The sequence below is a fragment of the Podarcis muralis genome, chromosome 1, assembly GCF_964188315.1.
Source record: "Podarcis muralis chromosome 1, rPodMur119.hap1.1, whole genome shotgun sequence".
Lineage (NCBI taxonomy): Eukaryota > Metazoa > Chordata > Lepidosauria > Squamata > Lacertidae > Podarcis > Podarcis muralis.
This window is the reverse complement of record NC_135655.1, coordinates 83,069,477-83,089,498: the sequence shown is the minus strand read 5'-3', so window position 1 is coordinate 83,089,498 and position 20,022 is coordinate 83,069,477. Positions and strand designations below refer to the sequence as shown.

General features: G+C 46.4%; 1 protein-coding gene across 1 annotated transcript; it reads right to left on the bottom strand.

The window, feature by feature from the left end:
* Positions 1 to 211: 211 nt before the first annotated feature.
* On the bottom strand, positions 212 to 19,763 carry TBC1D10C (TBC1 domain family member 10C). Its single transcript, XM_077933428.1, has 9 exons — positions 17,570 to 19,763; positions 12,724 to 12,823; positions 11,670 to 11,777; positions 10,734 to 10,840; positions 6,571 to 6,685; positions 6,131 to 6,196; positions 5,241 to 5,430; positions 4,560 to 4,714; positions 212 to 3,395 (listed from the first exon to the last, which is right to left on the bottom strand). The coding sequence occupies exons 1-9, from the start codon at positions 17,758 to 17,760 to the stop codon at positions 2,973 to 2,975; spliced, it is 1,455 nt and encodes a 484-aa protein (XP_077789554.1). The 5' UTR covers positions 17,761 to 19,763; the 3' UTR covers positions 212 to 2,972.
* Between the last annotated feature and the right edge of the window lie 259 nt (positions 19,764 to 20,022).

Here is a 20,022-nt window from a genome sequence, read left to right as displayed (position 1 = left end):
AGCGACAAGTTGGGATCCTAATTATCTATTTCTCCTTTGGCAGCACAATGCCATGCCATCGCCACTGAGAATGGAGAGGAGCGGATAGAGATCACAGCAAGGTGCAGAAAGTCCTTGTAAGGCAAAGAGCTACAGACTGAAATCAAACAGATCCCTGCCCAATTAAACCACAACTTGCTGTATTTCTACACAACACAGAGACACCTTGTGGTCGATTTATACAGTCCCATTTTAATAACTTGCGTATGTCCCTGGCTGGCAATTAGTAAGTTTTGTCACTGTTGTTTTTGCTGCAACAGACCAACACGGCTTTTACCCCTCTGGAATTTGTCACTCAGTATAAAATAATGAGCCAAGTTTCACTGTCTACATTCATTCCATGCACCGTGCTCTGCCAACCATTCCTGCTCATTCCACTAAGCAAGTCAGCTGATTCTGAGCTAGTTCCTGATTGGCCTCTCCCCCTATAACTGCCACACCTATTTCCAGTTATCCCTGCTGGAACCTGCATCTGTGCTTTGCTTTTGGCCTTATGCTCCTAGGTCCCAGCAGTTGTATTGTTGCACCCACCCCACCCTGCGAGTGGTGTGAGATTTCAGGGGTTCAGTTTCCTTGGAATGGGGGACAGTGGAGACTGTGGTGTCTCAATGATATATAGTATGGTTTATTTACACATCTATACAACCTCAGCCTAAGATGGAGGGGCTCACAGCATTAAAACCCCAAAAGGTCTTGCTCATTGCTTTTTTCAATAAAAATAGGTGCTGGCACCCACCACAAAATTGTTACAGTAAGTTGCCATGTGACTCTGAGCAGCCCTGAACAGATGTTGGTTTGACAACAGCTGCATTCAGGACCCACAGAGGTGCTAAAAACTATGACAAGCTGTCCCCTAGTTGGTTTGGGGGTTGTCCCTGGTTCTGGTGCAGGCCAAATAAATGTGCCCCCGCCTCCCTCGTTTTCTTAAGATTCAGAGGGATGACTAGGGCAACTCAGAAGGACCCTTGCGCAAACGCATGTGTGCGCAACGGCAGAGGCCTGGCTGGAAGGCTTACAGCCTGCCACCGCTACACGGGAGACAGACTGAAGACCAAGAAATACAAATTGGCCCCACCCCATAGCTTGACCATAGCCAGGAGTTAGGAGGACTCATATATCTTTTTTAAAAGTACAGTGGTGCCTTGCAAGACGAAATTAATTCATTCCGAGAGTTTTGTCGCCTTGCGATTTTTTTCGTCTTGCGAAGCACGGTGTCGGGAAAGTTTTGGAAAAGCTTCAAAAATCACCAGAGTCTTTAAAAACCTCAAAAAAGGCTACCACACCGCGTTCTATGAGTTGCTCCTCGAAGTCAAGTCGCAACTGTATTAACGGTGTTAAGAAAAAGGAAACAAACTTGCAAGACATTTCCGTCTTGCGAAGCAAGCCCATAGGGAACATTGTCTTGCGAAGCAGCTCAAAAAACAAAAACCCCTTTCGTCTAGCGAGTTTTTTGTCTTGCGAGGCATTCGTCTTGCGAGGTACCACTGTATAGACTCGCACAAGCTGGCCAGCTTCCGTTTTGACTTGAAATGTCAAAAAGACATCAGTGTTGTAGCCTTGCCTCATAATGGCCTGGGACCGGATCACATCTGTGGCTCACTCAGTATATTCATCTACTCTCAGGCCTATGCCTTGTCATAGGGAGAGACTTCCAAACCTTGTGCAATTTGCAGGGTGGACTTAATCCTGTTTGAGCACTAATGCTGGGGGGAGCCGAACAGGTGCAGGTGTCAGGCCAGGTTGAGGAGGGGATTAGCTGAGAAGACATCCCTGCAGGTGCTCTGCTGTCTCTCTCCACATAATCTGACAAGGGACTAAACTAGTTACCACTAGCAAGGACGATAACCTTTATCTGGGGTGCGGGTGGGGTGATGGAATCGCCCAGGCCATGGCAAGTTTCTCCCCTGTGGTGTCATTATTCAGGCGTGTGTGTACTACTGCTCACAGGAGGAACTAAAAGAATTTCCCCCATGCTGTTGGGGGCTACATCTTTTTAAAAATAAAATGAGATACTCTATTAAAGCTACATTCTGGATGCGAGCTAGCCTTGATAAAACTTGACACTGTTTTCCAGAACCTCACCTCCCCGCTAGCTCTTATGCCTGCTGCTTGAGTGGGGAAATCCTTGTGTGCAGTGATGTGTATCTTATTAGTATGAGAAACTAAGGATTGGGGGAAACATAGTGTGTGTTATTTTAGTTATAACACTGCCACCTTCCTCTTCTTCTCTTGACTGGCAACAGGGGCCACCTGGCTGCATGAGTCTGAATGACACATGTGTGTGTATATGCCTTTGCACACCAGGCCTTTTCTCTGATAGTAACACCATTTGCTCACTCAGTTCCTGAGAATGCAGATGATGATTGTCCCAAACCATTTCCATAGCTGGCATTCCTGGCTCTTGTTTCCAGCAGTCCTGGTTTTCCCAGCTGCTGTTTTCCATTGAGTTTTAACACCCTCTTGTCACATAGTGGCTTTACAATCATTTTGAGGTCTGAACTGATGAGGTGCCATTCTCTCACCTGGCATAGATTTATCATTAGCTATAAGGTGAGTGCCAGTTTCCATACGTCCAGGAGAAAGGTAGAGGGGGGCCCCCTCAATGAAATCCACATTACCCTAACCCTAACCACTACCCCTTTTAGCCAAATAATACCCACCTCCTAAATCTGTAGGTAAAATGTCTGCCGCCAAGGGTAGGAAGAATGGAATCTCCCTCCATGCACTGCCACACATCAGGGCTTAAGGAGCAGGGCTCCTGAATGAGGAAGTTTTGAGTCTTTCTTTTTAAAAACTGAGCACAGGCTTCAAGGCATCATGTGCTACAGATGATCACATGCACAATGAAACCAGGGCCGTGATAGAGGCTTGAATTTTGTTTCCTCTGCAGAGGCCTAGCTCTGTTCAGAACCTCTTCAGAACCACGTTCAGAATCATGTATCTACATAGAAGGAAGACTTCCTTCCTACAACGTCTGGCTCCAGCCTTCCCTCTGTTCTGCTGGTGGGACGTGGCATGAAGTGAAAGGTCTTCCCTCGTGTGTCCGGCTTCTTTCTCGTCTTCATTTTCTTCTGGCCTGGTGCTTCAGAGGCCTTCTCCAGCTTCTTCTTCTCATTGGGGGATGGAGGAGGAGGATCAACCGTGATCTGGGGGATGGTAAATGTATGGGTGTGGCTTCCAGGATCCTCTTCGTCGTTCCGCGTGTACTCCAGCTGCTGTGCATCAAAGATGGCCTTTGAGCCAGACAACCGAAGTTCTGGGCTGTACTGGAAGTCAGGCCGAGATGCGCGCAGCTTCTTCAGTTGGGCTCTGCATTCACGTTCCAGATCACGGTCTGAGATGGGCACGTCATGTACCTGCCAGATACAAGGAAAGCTTTTAGGATCCGAGGCCTCAAACCTGTAACTTGGGATTTGGGGCCTGCTGCCTAAGGAAAGGGGGCTCCCAAGAAGGCAATCTGGAATGGCTGTCATAATGTTAGGAATCTATCAACAGATAGAAAGTGAGGAAGGGAGCAGCAGAAGAATAGCAGCCAATAAACTGAAAGCTTGTTGGATAGAGGCTGCCCAGTCTGAGACAGCAGAGCCAAGCAGATCTGGCAGCTGACACGTGTGTGTGTGTGTGTGTGTGTGTGTACACAGACTAGTGGTTGTGAGCAGATCTCCTTGAGGCAATGTGTTCAGCTGGTGTTGGCCCCAAGAAAGCTTGGCTTTCTTTTTCCTGAAAGGTTGTTTTCAGACAGCCCTTTCCCCATTATTCTGTTGTTTTTATAGGTAACCATACACATAAAAATAAAATTTGGGAGCATGGCAAACACATTCACAAGCACATGTAGCATGTTCATCTTGCAGCCAGGCTTGGCCATGGCTCCCTGTCATAGGATCACAGAGTTGGAAGGGGACTCAAAAGGTGTGAGCATATAAGCTACAGGGCAATCGTCCCATGAACTATGCAGTTGAGGGGTGCCTAGATGAAAGTTTAACTGAAGCTTGACAATTATCTCCTCCCCATGATCACCCTCACCGGGGCTGCCAATTTTCTTAATCACCTCTTGCTCCTAGGCAGGACCTGCAGACATGAACAGGTGAACACACTTCTTCATGTCTTCCAGCTCTACAGTTCAATGATTCTATGTCATGAAAAGCTTTGGCTGCTTATTTTTGCACATCACGATTCTGTGAAAGGCATGAGAGCAGGTTTTTTGGCAATCCTAACACACACAGAGGGAGCCTGCTGTATCTGATGCAGACAGAAACAAGAAAGGGAGCTGCAGGTAATTTAAATGTAGGGCAGGGATAAGGAATCTGGGGCTCTCCTGTTGTTGCTGGACAACAGCTCTCATCACCCCTGGCCATTGGCCATGCTGACAGGGCAGGGGCGTTAATGGGAGTTGGAGTCTAACAACATCTGAAGGACCCCAGGTCCCCGACCCCAGGTGTAGGATGATCTCCTGTTGCTGCTGCTGGCAATTCAGTAGACTGGGTAAAAGTCCCAGGAAAAGGAGCTCCAGTGGTTTCTACCTCAGCCATGAATGTATCTTCTTGCAGGAGGTGAGCTGGGATACTGCGCAGCTTCTCCAAGGTCTCCACCACCCCTGCGCAGTCACGTAGTTTCTCTGAGGAGCCCAGGGCCAAGCGGATCAACAGCATCCCCACACGAAACAGCACCTTGATCCCTGCAGAAGAAAAATCGGGGCAGAGTTTAGGGCATTCAGATATGGTCAGAAACTCCCTTATACTAGGCCAGGCTACTTGTTTATCTGTCTCAGAAATGTCTTTTCTTCTTGGCAGAGTCTTGGGCCAGAGAACACCTTCCACATCATCAGCTACCTGACCTTTTCAGCTAGAGGTGGGACCTTTGGTGTAACACATAGCTTAGAGGTAGACAACCCGCCTTGTACACAGAGGGTCCCAAATTCAATCCCTGGCATCTCCAGGTAGGGCTGGGGAGAGACATCTGTATGAAACCCTGAAGGGCCATTGCCAGCCATTGGAGGCAAAACTGAGCTAGATGGACGAATGACCTGACTCAGTAAAAGGCAGGTTCCTATGTTTCTATGCTCCAAAACAAACATTCCTCACCTAGGCCTCTGCCAACTCTAACCACTCCATTGAGGCCTTGTGATGTTTCGCCCACAGATTCTCTCCTCCTCCACCCTTTGAATAGGCCCACAGTTCCTTAAGTCCATGACAGCCACTCACCCTCACTGAGAAAGGCATCCCACACCCTCAGCACTGTGGGAAAGGGCAGGCTGCGGGTAAAGAGGCACAGAAACCACTCTGGCATGTAGAGCAGAGGGCCCACGCCATGCTTCTGCAAGTGCTTAAGCGCCTTGGGGCACACCCGGCGCAGAAGGGCAACAAACACTTCGCTGTCCAGCAACAGCGCTTCCTGCAGGAGAAGGGAGAGAAAATGTCGTGGTTAAATATATGGTTGGTCACATGTTCTCAGGTACTGTCCCGAAGGACTTCATCCTGCCATAACCCACAAACTCCACCTTTCACATCTTTCAAAATGAATGGCTCTTTCTAATTTGCCAGAAACTGTTTCCGGAGTCTATGCTGCCCATTTTATCTGGCAGAACTCTTGCACCTCAGCAGCTGTGGGACAGGCCAAAAAGCAACTGCTGAAGGTTCTCTCACAGTCATCGCTGTTGAAAGCTGCAGCTCTTGAATCCCTGTCTTTTATTCAGCCATTCAAACGTGCAAACGCCATATCTTCGAAATGGTGGCGGCAAACATGCAAACGCCATATCTTCGAAATGGTGGCTTGAGATGGAGGCCCTACAAATCAGACCTTTCTCTCCCCAACCAAGTCAGCCCACATCCACAATAATACTAGATCAATCTTCCCCAACCTGGTGTCCTTCAGATGTTGCTGGACTCCTCACAAGTGGCCATGTTCGGTGGTGCTGATGGCAGTTGTAGTCCAACAGCACCTCCACCCTCCCCCAAATTATCTGACAACTGCTCTCAGAAGATAAGTTTCTACACAGCTCTGCCCTCAGTGGGAAATGTCCCCGACTCAGCGTCACAACTGCCCACTTCCTGTTGCCCCAGGGAGGACTCTCCTCCTTCCCCCAGTCTATTACCATCTTGGGGCTGTAGTAGCCAGGCAGGTAGCAGTCGCAGATCTGCACCAGGCACCAGAAGGCTTGCTGGAAAGGACAAGTACGCTGAATTAGTGAAACTTTCAGACAAATGGGAACTGCGGGGGGTGGGGGTGGAGGCAGGAGGGAAGGGAAAGGAGTGTGATGGGAAGAATGAGAGAAATGATGCTAATAAAGAAGAGGAAGGAATCATGATACCAATAGGAACAAAGGGCATCCCCTCCAAGTGCCATGGAAAATCCCAGACATCCCATTCTTTTTGTGTAATATCTTGGGTGTTGTGATCTTGCGTGCTCTCACGCTGCACTCGCCCACCCACCCCCAGTGCTGTTTTGGGGTGAGAGCATGCCCTAGAAGACGCACAAACTTTGTTTTGGGTCAGAAAAAGACAGACAGTATGTGTAGCTTGGCATGAGACTCACCTCTGCAGGCATGTGCATGAGCAGCAGAGCACCCAGAGGTCCCTGGGCCTGACAGTAACCCTCCTGGGGCCGATATACAGTGTAGGCTTTTAGTAGTTGCAGGAGTCCTTGCTGCCTGTAAGGGAACAGAGGCTTAGAAAGAAACCTGGAATTCATAGACACAGCCTTACATTTAGTTACACCCATCCATTCCAGCCAGAAAAAGCAAACCTGCTCTACTCTCCTGTTGTCCTACATTAGACCACAGGCCAGATTCAATGAACTGGTTCTGTTAGTGGAAGCCCATGCAAGGACTTCCAGTAGCACAGCAGGGCTTTCTCACCTCCACTCTCCCCAAATCTGCTCTGGAGGGTTGGGGGAACCCCTAGAACAGATTTAGGAGATACATGGGGTAGGAGAGGGGGGAATCACTTGCACTGATGAGACACATTACTCAGCCCTCCTTTGGATACAGCCCTTTGTGTACAAACTGCTTTAGACATTTGAATATTAAATAGCTTATAAATACTGCCAATAAATAAATGAATAAACAGAGTCAGCTGCCTTGGAATTGGGCATCCTAAAGAATGTCATTTAGGCACAAGCAACCCTCAATTGCCAGCTCTCATGCTTGTGGAGGAGAGGGGGGAAGGAGGAAAATGAGAAAACAAATGCAGCGTTAAACGTCTCTTCCAAGTGGTCAGTGAAATAGTACAATCCATGGCTTGACCTCATTTCATGTATACACCAACAGCTTTTGAAGCTACCCCGTTCATCCACCCCATCAATGTTCCTTCCTTCCTGCTCTATTTCCTCCTTGTTTTTCATGGCTTTTAAAAGTGGTTCCCCCCCACTCCTCTCCTTCTGCTGCAGCTACTATTATTTTGTCCCTCTGCCCACCTATTACCACACTTGATGCCCTTTTCTCCCTCCACACCTTTGTTTTCTAATCTCTTCCATCCCAATCCTTGCTAGATCATTCCAATTTGTTTGAAAAACTAAAGCCTAAAACAATTATGAAAAGGAAATAAGTGTATGCATATATAGCTGATGTTCTGTGTGCAGAATCTGGATTACTGACTCGTTCATTATAGTCCCAGGGCATGCACACTGTCTGTTTGGCCAAGTTCTGGCCATGGTCTGGGAATGCAGGAAGAGTGTTTTGGATCACTGGTCTTCAAAGGGAGCTGGGTCAGGACCCACTACTGAGTTCCAGCCTGAACTGAGGTGGGTCAGAACAGCAGCACTGCCACCAGGGAAATATATAGCAAGAAGAAGAAGAAGAAGAAATGGGTTCCCAAATGCATGTCTGGGTTAAAGGTGGGTCCCAGGTCCGGAAAAAAACTATTTTGGATGACTCCTTAGATTCCTCCACAAGAGCTGGGTCCTTCTGTTGTCACAACAGTCAGACTAGACAATCACTGGGCTAGATGGGGCAAAGAATCTGTCTTGGGTTAAAGCAGTTTTCTATGCCAGCAGCATCAGGGAAAAATAACCCAGTCTTAGTACATTAGATAGTACTAAAATGATAATGATGAAACAAGGTAGCTAAAATGACAAGAGGAAACAAAATGACGTAAGAGGAAACAAAAAACAAAGAGGAAACAAAAAAATAAAAATAAAAAGAAGTTCGAACTAAGTATGGGTTGAACTATGTCAGCTGCATGTAGGAATAAAGGCTCTTTGGCTCCCCCTAGAGGAAATGAAACAAAAAGAGAAGCAGGGCTCCCTTGGGTTGGTTACTATAGCGTCACACGGTCCCCTTGTTCCAAGCGGAAATCGCAACCTGTACTTCATAGAAAGCTTCAGTCTGTTTCAGAAGACAATGAAACAGGGCTTCCCATGTGCAACCTTCCCCCTGCCTCTGATCACATGCCAATATATCCAAAAGGAAACAAGTTCATGTTACCTGTGAGGAGGAGAGAGAGAGAGAGAGAGAGCGAGAGAGCGCTATGCTAGCACAGATAGCAGTGCAGTCAGTGGCGTAGCGTGGGTTGTCAGCACCCGGGGCAAGGCAAGTAATTTGCGCCCCCTAACCCATGGATTTGCGCCCCCTAACCCGTGGATTTGCGCCCCCTAACCCGTGGATTTGCCCTAACCCCAGATGTTGCGCCCGGTGCGGCCGGCCCCCCCTGCACCCCCCACGCTACGCCACTGAGTGCAGTACAGATTAGGTACTCTGAGGCTGAAATCCTATTTGGACTCAGTGAGGCTTGCTTCTGCATAGACATGTATAGGATTGCACTGTTAGCCTGACAGGGAATCTGTGGCCATCCATATGTTGTTTGACTTTCAAAACTCACCAGCCCCAGCCAGCATGGCTAGGGTCAAGGGTCATATAGTGGGAGTTGTCGCCCAACAACATCTGGAGGGCATCAGCTTCCCTGCCCCACAGCTACAGGGTGATAGATTGTGTGCAAGTATTTAACTGTGGCTGAAATAATTATACTCTAATGATCTAATGATTTTGATATTTGTTTGTGTTCTGTCTTCAAGGTTTCTGGGAGATTCAAATTGCGCTGGATGTGCTCTCGAGTGCAACCCACCTTCCCCGGCTGCCTACAGGTAAATAAATGTCCATTACGAACATCAGGACTGCCTTGTTGCTAATTCATGTTCGTCTCCTCCAGCCTAATGTCTCTGCCGCAGGTCCGCCAGACGCCCCTGAAAACTCACAAGCAGGGCATCAGCATGGTGACGATTCCCTCTTGTGTGTCTCCATTAATATTAATGGCATAAGAGTGTGTCTTTTGCAGCCACATTTAAAAAGGCAATACAGATACAATTTGCTGTTTTGTCTCTGGAGGGAACTTAGGCAACTTGGCTGCTGTTGGCAAGGCCTTCCAGGTTGTGATCTCACGGACAGAGTCCTCATTCACAAGACTGTGTGTGTAAAGTGTGCACCAGCCAGTGGTGGAGGAAGCTGCTTGGGCGCCTGGGGCGGGGCGAGCTGCCCGAAGGGGTGGGGCGCACCATGGGGCCTCCAGAGTCTGCCTGTCTCCTCCCACTCTGTTGCCCTACAGCTGGGGGGAGACAGCAGGTGGACCGTTTGGGCAGCGCGGAGCCTGCGCGTGCCCAAGCCACCGCGTCTCTCCCAGGCAAGATGCATGGCTTGGGCAGGCTGCAGGCCCCACGGTAAGTGCTGCCCGGCATTTTGTCACCCCCAGTGGTGGCACCCGGGGCCAGCCACACCCACTGCACGCCCCTTCCTCTGCCCCTGCCTCCAGCCACAGGTTGGCTTTCCTTTGTGATGCTCTCCTGTAACTCACAACACGTGCTAGAACTTCAGGCTTGGAAATTTGCGCATTTCACTTCCCTGCTATCAAAGCCAGGGAAATGAAACTGTAATAGGAACATAGTAAGCTGCCATGCATCACATCAGGCTGCTTGCCCATCTAGCCCAATATTGTCCACTTTGACAGGCAGTTCTCCTGGTTCTCAAGCAAATATCTTTTCTATCACCTGCTACCTAATGCTTTTTAACTGGAGATGCCAAGAGATACTCTGCCACTGAACTATGGTTCCTTTCTCAAACAGGGAGATTGTGGGCAGTGTTCAACAAAATAGTTGCATGTGCGCACAAGGATGACCACTAAGTACAAAGGAATTCCGCCTCCCCCGGCCATCTCCAGATCTGCTCTGAAGGGTTCAAAGCAGCCCTAGAACAGATTTAGGGAGTGCACAGAGGGACCAAAGGGGTAAGAATGTCCCATTGCACAAGGAGAAATTCACTTGAGTGTGAACAACCCCATGTCTGCACCTAGGCTACTGGAGAATGGTAGAGTACACCCGCTCAAGAATTCTGCTTAAATATAAAAGGAAAAGGAACACCAAAACTGTTTTGTTGTGGTAATGAGTGTCAGAAGCCCATTTACTAGTATTTGTCCAGTTTTGTTTTCATTTAAAGTTTGGATGTGTGCTCCCCTGTTCAAGTTCTACAGCAAGATTCCATGAAACCTCCACATTAAATGAAGAAGCACAGCCAGCCTAGCCTTCTTTCACTTTCATATGGCTTACAGAAGAAGCATGTTTACATTTTATTTTAAAAGTGTTTCTTACGCTGCATTCAGGAAACTTGACTTGCTGAAAGACCCTCCATTCAACTTCACACCTTTTAAACCCTATGGTAGTCTATTCAGAAATTAATCTGCCTCTCCTGTTCACATTATTAGCCCTTCACTTACCCAGGCCCTTCAGGGGACAGAAACATCTCATGGAAAGGGAACTGGCGATGAATGTCCTTTCTGATGGTCTCCACCCATTGAGGATCACCAGGTATCTCCTGCAGCTCCTACAACAACAAACTACTTTCAGAATGACCTGGATAGAAGGGTTACAAGATTCAGGAGAGATCACAGACACACACACACACACACACACACACACACACAGAGAGAGAGAGAGGGGGGGGGGAGAGAGAGAGAGATACAGATACACAGATGCTCAAGACACAGACTATTCCTGAAGGAAGTATATATGGTTCCAACTTTTTTAGCCGCAAACAGACCTAGATAACTTTTGTTGTTGTTTCAATCTACATTTTACCAAAATCGCTGGGCTTTTCATCTGCTGCTGTTTTAGTTTTGTAATTGGGCTGTTTGGGATGTATTTAAACATTGTTTCAGATTGTTTTTCGATAGATTGTTTGTGAGCTGCCTTGAGAAAGCTTTGCCCTGAAAGGCAGTATATGAGTTGATTAAATAAGTGGAAACATGCAAAGGAACAAACAATGGCAAGCTCAAGGTTTCCTTCCAGCCAGAATGAAGAACAGCAAGTTTAACAGCCCAATCCTATGCATGTTGACTTAAATCCCATTATCTTAAAGGAGACTTACTTCAAGGTAATTGTTTGTAGCGTTCCTTACTTGCTATGAGAACTGCTCTAGCCATAACTATGTCTGGGCAGCCACCAGATGATAATGTAAAATATCCAAATCAGCAATCTCAGCCAGTAAGAACAAGGTGATGGGTTGCCCAACGAACCATGAAATGAAATGAGGGTTTACAGGGAGAGGACATGGAAGAAGAGGATGAGGAGGTGAGTAATGGCAGAAACTGCAGCAAGCAGAGACCTACAGGAATGTCAGAGTGCAAGTACAGCTGCACAAGATGTGACCTCACCTGGTACTTTCCGGGGTTCCTCATCATTTTGGCTTGTCCTCCACACAGCAGAGGCCAGCAGCGGACACGTAAGGATGAAGGGATCCCCTTCCGGCATAGCAGCTTCACCTGAGCCAACAGACCTCATCAGCAAAACAGTGATCCTGTACAATGCTCCATCATAAGGTGGACCCAAATGTAGGCCCATCATAGAGCCAGTCAAGGCTGGGGCCAGAGATAGCTAGCAGGTGTCCATCTTGTTTCCCATGCCTTTTAACATCCACATGAAACCCCTGAATGAGGGTCAAGTGCAGATTTAGGGCAAGGTGTCATCGGTATGTGGTTGATGATGATTTCCAGCTCTGTTTCTCCTTTACATTTCATTTTGTTGAGGCTGCAGAAATGCTAGATTGGTGTCTGGGACCAGGAATGGACTGGAATCATTTATTTTGAGAGTATATATTGGATTCATTTATTTTGAGAGTATATATTGTCACTTCATACAACATATAACATGGTACTGTACAACAATACATACAATAAAATAAAATATAAACCACAATGAAATCAGTAAAAAAAAAAAAGATGTATATGTTAGGCGATCAATAAACTAAACCTCAATCTCCTTGACAAGATGGAGGTACTGTGGATATGTGGTTTATCAATCAGAGGAGGTGGTATTCAACCTGGTCTGAATGGGGTTGCACTCTTTCCCTAAACAGGAATGGTTAACCTATGGTCCTCCAGATGTTGCTAGACTACAACTTCCACCAAGCTTGAACCATAGTTCTGCCATGATCTCTTCTCACTGTGCTAGTATTTGGAGGAAGATCAGGGAGGGTGGATTGAAAAATGCTGGTGAATACCCTTGCTAGGGGAGGAGCATATCTCCAAAAATGTGGAGCAAATTCTCATTGTGTAGGCAGAATATGGGCTGTTGTTCTTTGTCTATGAGTCAGTGAGAGAAACTCCTTGTGAACGTTATTTTCTGATCCTAATGGGACTCATCAAATGCTCCATTTAAAGAGGATAGCAGTATCAACAATAAAGCAAATTATCTCCAATTTCCTCTTACCTTTCTGTAACGCCGGGCCATGGTTTTCTCCCAATGACTTGTCATCTCCAGCCACTTGGTCTCACGGTGCCGGATGAGCTCAACTGTGGGCTGCCCTAGGCTATATGTGGGAGAAACAAGAACAAGGCTAAAGACATCTTCCTCTTCCCTCACTTATTGGCCACTTTCTTTTTTAACGCATCCATCATGTCTCATTAGATGCACCTAGCCAATCTTACAATGTTTCATTTATTGAGGGCTGCTTATAAATTTTTTTAGTGCATTTTAAAATTATTTGCAATTCATCTAGAGGCTGCTATGTATTAGGCAACAAACGAATTAAATAATACTAATGTAAAAATGAGGCAAGTTGTCATTCCTTCAGATCCACCTCAGAACCACTTTCCTTTGAGGTGCAAATGCAAAAATGGCCACTACTACAGGGAGCTACTTCAGAAAAAGCACACTCATTGCCACCCACAGAGACAGGCCTCAGGATGTTGATGATCGTGGGTTCTGGGCGGCTTCCTATGGATTTAGCGGTCCTGAGCGATATAAGACCTTAAAAGTAAAAAAACAGCACTTTTAATTGGACCTGGAAACAAATAAGCAGCTAACATAGTAATGTCAGAACCAGTGCTCAGGGCCGTCTTAAGCATATCCGGCACCGTGATGCAAAGATCCCTCCGGCGCCCCCTCCGGCAACTCCAAAACAAGGGAGGGGGTGTGGAAAATGTCCTCTGCCTCCCCCACTGCCCTGATCCCTGGCCTGGTGGCAGGGATCAAGCAGGAAAACGTGCTGGCGGACATGCTCTCCGGCGTTGGGGCGCCAGAGAAGGCAGCCCAGGAAGGCTGCACACCGCCTTTCGCCAGGAAGCAGGAAGAGGACAACGACTGGAAGCAGGGCCGTCTTTAGCAGATGCAGAGGCTTGGGAAGGAAGCCACACGCATGCCAGCCATATAGTTGGCGGGGCGCAGCTGGCGGGCGTGCAGGGAAAGGGGAGGCTGCCGGCAAAGCCGCACAGCTCCCCCACTCGTTTGGGCGCCCCTGAGAGGCCGGCGCCCTGGCACAACGAACCACTAAGACCAATGGGAAAGACGGCTCTGCCAGTGCTATATATTCACATCTTCTTGTCCCACTTATGGATCTACCCACCATGCTCTGCTCTGTTTGTGAATTCCAAACAGTCAAAGGCAGCCCCATGCACTTCAGGTCTGTGGGATCCACTTTGGGTTTTTCTCTTAGAATCCCGAGGCCCATCAGCTGGAACTCGGTGCCAAATAGTGACTCAGGCAGGCAGGCATATGCTAAGAATTAAGAAGCAGGATGTTTCTGAGCACATGCTCAGCCTAGGAACTTGTGAGCAGTAGTAGAACCAACTTCACATGTCCCTTTTCACAAAAATCTGTTCCTGTTTCCTTCCCCTGCTTTTCTTTTTCAGAAGCCTAATCAGAAAGGAGAAAGCTTTTCTATTGTTGCCAGCTCTTGCTGATCTACTGCAGATTAGCCAGAGATCTACCAGTTGATCCCGATCTACTTTCTGCCCTATCGGTTTAAGTTCTAACTGTAATTAGTAAGCAAATACCGAGCAGCCCTAAACAAATAATGTAATGAGCAAGTAAACACTGATTAAATCTTAAAATATGTTTGGGGAGTCGGCTACTTGGTTTCTGCCCCACCCCTCTAGAGAAAATATTCAGTTTTGTAGATCCAGAGACACAGCATGGCTCCTTACAGTCCTGTTTTTATGTGTCATGTTCCTTGAGTGACAGAGAAATGCACTGAAAATTGTGGAATGAAAAACGGGAAGACATGTTAGCATCCTGCAAGCAAATCAGGATGAAGCATCACTGTCATTGTAACTAAACAAATCAGAAAGAATGTTAAATAAAGGCTGGATATTATCTAACTTCCGCGTAAGCTTTGTGCAGGCAAATCAGGATGAATGTTCAATAAATAGATGGTCAGAAGCAGCCTTTTAATAAATTTGACTTTCATGCTCTCTTTCCCAGGAAGAAAACTGTACATTAGCCAGGAAGAAGGGAAAAACTTTTTATCTTTAACAGGAAAGTCTCAGCATCTCACTAAACTCCAGTTTTCTATGATCCTTGGGGGAAGTTATGAAAGCTAAAGTTGTATTAAGTTGCATTGAAACTGATGCAGATTTGCAGTGTAGGTGTCAAACTGATGTAGATTTGCAGGGCTTCTGAATCTCCTGTGCAGTACGCCCTGCACGCAGGCAAGCTGAAGAAACCTTGTCACTAACCACTGTAACCACCCCTGTTGCCATGGCGCACAAGTTGTCATGGACACAGTGAGAGGATGTGGCCACTCATGATTGCTATAACAGGAAGTGTTAGTTCATAGGTAGGCAGAGACATTTTCCTATGGAGGCTTCTCCTTCTACCTTACAGTAAATCTTAACATTCGGTCCATTGCTCATTCCAGCCCAGTCTTTATAGCCCTGTTACAAGTTGGACTTCAAGCCAGCTAGAGAATCTATCTAGTATTAATATGCATACATGAGTAATATTGCAGAGAGCTCCCGAGACGACTTTGCATTGCATTGTTTCATTTATTTATTTATCCCACTTGTATACCACGTAATCATTTACGTATCTAAGTGGTGTACCTAAAAGTAAACCACAGAAAATGGGACAAACATTAAAGGGTGAGCTATGTAGAAGTAAGGGAGGGAGGTGGGCAATCTGTTTCCACCAAGACTTGATCTCCCCACTCTCTAGTAGTTACCTAAATTCTAGACTGCAAGCAACAATTATTGGGTCAATTTCTCTTTAGTTCCATTATGCAAAAAGTCAATCTGGATTGCTCTTTAATTTCCCTTGCACCACTTCCTGTCTTTTCCAATACATGCAACCACTTTGCTAAGCAGTTTTAACCCTGCACTGAAAATATTCCTGGAGTATTGAAGCTTGACAAATGAAGCCTATGGGCTGCATCCCCTCTACATCTTAGAAGTCCTTGTTTCAAATTATACCATTCCAAGCAACAACATCTATCAACCTCACCTACTCCAGCCATCTCCCCATTGCAAATACTGTAACTGTAATAAAATAAAGATGGGGATTTGATGGGGATTTGAGGAAGGCAACTGACCAGGCAGAAAACAACAACACGTGGGCCTGTTTCTATATGACTGCAAACAAATTATATATTTAAAGCACATTCGAAGCACATTCTTTCCCTCAAAGAATTCTGGCCACTATAGTTTACCCTTCACAGAGTTACAATTCCCAGGACCCCTTAGCTATCTACAGTGCCCAGAATTCTTTCGTTTTCCAACCATCCCCTGGGGTTTTCCTGTTAAGCATTAGGCCTATGGAGAATTCAACCTTGAATAAGTTAACTACTGAATAAGACCTTATCAATTTCAAGACAAGAGGGGAGTTTTGCAAGAAATGAGATTTCAGATTGCCTCAAGATTGCCATTAGAGTACACATGAAGCAGGTACATCTCCAGTTTGTCGCAGTTTGTATAGTTTCACCAAGGAAGGTCAAAATAACACAGAGAATGCTGAATAAAGTTTGGAAAAAAAATATTTGGGGTGATACAGGGTCATATAATACTTTGAATATGTTGGGCTATGACCAATGTCTGCAGCAGAGAGAGCCAGGAGGATCATATGTAATTATATAACAAGAAAAATTCATAAAGAAATAACTAGATAATGAGACGAATTGATGACACCAATTGTACAATTGGCCAATACGTTATTCATGTAAATATGCTGAACTGTAGAAGTGTTAACAGGTATCAAATTTTGAATCTGTGATAATTATCTGTTTCCCTAGGCAAGGCAATAGTCACTGTCCTGCTCCAGCAAATGAGATATGCATATGGAAACAGGCCTCCATGTTCCCAGTTAACAAAGATGCAGATGAGAAGAGCACATCTGTCACAATGGTTAGGGAAGCCCCACTGATCTGACTGGATGCATTTTTGCTAGTTCTATGGATTGTTTGAGCTGAGCCAAGATTTCTGTCCTCCTACATCAGGGACAGGAAGCTTATGGCCCTCCAGATGTTGCTGGAATCCAACCCTAACCATTGGCACTGCTGGTTGGGGCTAATAGGATTGGAGCCAACAGCATCTGGAGAGCCACATGTTCCTACATAATAAACCTGGGACCACACTATAGGTTTATTGTGTCTTTAATATTTTGTTGGGAGCCGCCCAGAGTGGCTGGAGCAACCCAGTCAGATGGGTGGCTTATTATTGTTGTTGTAATTATTATTGTCATCATCATCTATTATGTGTTGTGAATTTCTTTCTGTAGAAAAGGGAAGGAAGACTAGGAATGGAAAGATGAAGGAAGGTTTAGAACTAAGTACCAGAGATCTTGACCGCTTTTCATCCTCTCCATAAACAAAACCCATTCCTAGTCTCCCAAATAGCCACAATTCACTTAAATTAAATATGAGAGTGGATCACATTCCCTGATCCATTCTTCTTCTTCTTTTTCATTTCACAGTTATCAATATGTGCTTTAGAGCTACCTAAACAAAACTGGAAGCAATAATTATATGTTTCTTCTCCTTGGTTTTAAATCACATTCCTTGCTAATTAAATTAAGGATTATTATTCTAGGATCTGTGGACCCAGATGAGAACAAGAGTATCCTTCAGAAGGATGATGCTCATCACATTCCAGAAACCTGTGCCTGCCTTTACAATCAAGCAAGGATCTAGAAATGATAATGCTGGGGAATAATGTGTCCCACCATCTTGAAAACTGCTACCATGCAGAGGTATTCAATGTCATCTTCCAAAAAGTGCTGCTTCACCCTCTCCCAAAGCTTCCTCCCCCTTTTCCCCATGGTCTTTGCAACAGAAAGCCTGCCTTACCCATTCTGGAGGCTACTGCCCCCGATGAAGCCATAGCGATCAGCTTGGCGATATGGAGGCATCCCATTCAGCTCGGAGTCGGAGCCCAGAGAGCTGGCATCATCGTTCAGGGATAAATCAAAGGCATCTGGCAAGTCAGCCGCAGCTTGGCTCACATCAGGGAGCTCTTTGGAAAGAGTGAGGTCCGACATCCTTCTGTCCGAGAACAGCACCCTTATCTCAGGTTAGTTGCTACTGCACCCTTGACTTCACATCTGAATAATGAGAAACACGGAGCTGCGTCTATGACTGGGCCCCTTCTCAGTACTCCTGTGACTCTAGTTCCCCACAAAGCTCTGTAAGCTATTTCCTCCCACAACCATTTCCTGATGCAACTGACAGCACCCAGAGCTCTGCAAAGTGAACAGGGCAAAGGGGGCAGGGAGAGAGAGAAATGTGGGGAGCTGAAAATATGTGGGAAGCTAAACACTAGACAGCTTCCTACAGAGAGACTTGGAAGGTAGCCAACACCCCCAGCGAATGGCCTTACCTTCTTTCACCTGCTCCCCATGTACAAACATAGCCGTACTCCAAGTCAGGCTGTTGGCCATGTTACTTAGCACACTCTAAACTGACTGGCAACTGAATTCAATGTGTTCTCAGCCTGGGTTTTCCCAATCCTAGGTCTGGCACTGCAGTCACTATACCACTATGTTGAAAAATGTGTGGTTAAAGTGAACACCTCTATATGCAGTGGTGGCTAACGCTAATTGAGACTGGTAGGGCAGAAGGCTGGGAGCCCAACAGTAGGTGGAGTTAGAGTCAATGTTAGGTGGAGCTAATTGAATCTAGTTTTGCTCCCACATTCATTCCTGCTGGGCAACACTGATGCTAAAGAAGAGGAAGCTGACAGCTATTCCTACCCTCCCTGGGCTGGGTGTAAGTAGGCAGGTAGGCTGAGGACAGACTGAGGTTGCTGAGGTTGCACCCAAAAGGACTAGCTTCCACTGAATTTATGACAAAACCAGGTTGGTATACAAAATGGATCCAGTGTGGCACGTGAAAGAATCCAGCTGGTCTGGATCATTTAGAAATCAGTCAGAAACAAGTGTGTGCTACTCCTGCCTTAGCTGCAACCACTCAGCCAAACGAATGAGGCTGCAATCTCTGGGGAAGGCTGTGTTTACAGACATAGTTCCCAGTGGTGTGCGTGTGGCGTCATGATTTGGAAAGTCACTGGCCTGAGTCACTGACTGCATAAACAACCACCCAGCACAACATTATTGGCTAGAAGATGCTGAAAACAATAGCTTCAAGTTCTCTGACCAAGCCTCCCTCACCCCACCCATTTTGGTTATGAGAGGCAGGAACTAGGGTAGCAAAAGAGTTCTTCTTCCATACCAGGGCTAGTCAATGTGGTGCCCTCCAGATGTTGTTGGACTACAACTCCCATCAGCCTGTCAACATAGCCAGTGGTCAAGAATGAAGGGAGTTGGGAATCCAGCATCTGGAAACCACAGAGTTACTGCCCTGTTTAGTGCTGCAGCAGCATAGGCACTGCTCTCTAGGAGCCATGTTTTCCCTGTAATACTTACTGAATTTGGGGTTTATATATTTCAACTGGACTTGGAAAAGTCCTCCTATGCCAGCTTCACACAAATCCCAAATGGAAGGCAGTTATTTATAGGCACATGTAGCTCAAAAGATCACAAATTTGGGTGTATTTTTTCATGCAGCACACATCATAGCTCCTCAATCTAGTGAATACAGAAAATGAAAAACGTATAAATGTCACGTGCACATAAACGGCAAAACAAATAAATGCCTTCCATGTGCTTATTTTGTAATCTGTGAAGCTGCAGCCTGGCCTATACTCAAGAAAATCTATTAAGAAGTATAGATTCAGGTTTGCCCTCCTCTCTTGGCATAGCGTCCTATGGCTCCAACTACTTTCCGTTCCTCAGAATTGGGGAAACTACAACCTGGAAGTGGAACGAAAATTTCCACTCTAGCAGATTCTCATAAAAAGCAGCTGGAGAGAGGCCAAATGCAAAGCCCCGATTTAGACTTTAGTGGGTTTATATCCTACTATAGTGGTGCACCACATCAATGTTGGGTTTCCTGACTCCAATCCTCAGAAAACAGGGACACTATTCTACATCTGTAGAATGTCCCTATTTTCTGAGGAATGTTGCAGGGTTAATCTTCCTATCTGTAAATGGGGTGGGGGTGGGTGGGAGATGGGAGGTTAGTCGTGGAAGTGAAAACGTTAAAGCGTTGCTCATGTTTTCTTTTACATAGATACAGTATACGTATCCTCTGGGAAATAAGTACTATGGGAAGCTCAGCGTTCCGGGCACTTGTGACGCCGTTTCCTCAACCGCCTTAGGGAAGGCTCTGGGGCTGGAAGGGAGAAAGGCCGCCGCCGCCGCCCTCTTTGTGGGGAGAGGCCACGGCTCGCGCAGTCGCAGCTC

What these genes read in the sequence shown, in the direction of transcription:
- TBC1D10C (XM_077933428.1), bottom strand. Translation starts at nt 17,760, where the DNA reads ATGTCGGACCTCACTCTTTCCAAAGAGCTCCCTGATGTGAGCCAAGCT. An exon ending in TCATGCACATGCCTGCAGAG is followed by an intron (nt 6,197 to 6,570) that starts GTGAGTCTCATG and finishes TGTCCTTTCCAG; the next exon opens with CAAGCCTTCTGGTGCCTGGT. An exon ending in GGATGCCTTTCTCAGTGAGG is followed by an intron (nt 4,715 to 5,240) that starts GTGAGTGGCTGT and finishes TTTCTTCTGCAG; the next exon opens with GGATCAAGGTGCTGTTTCGT.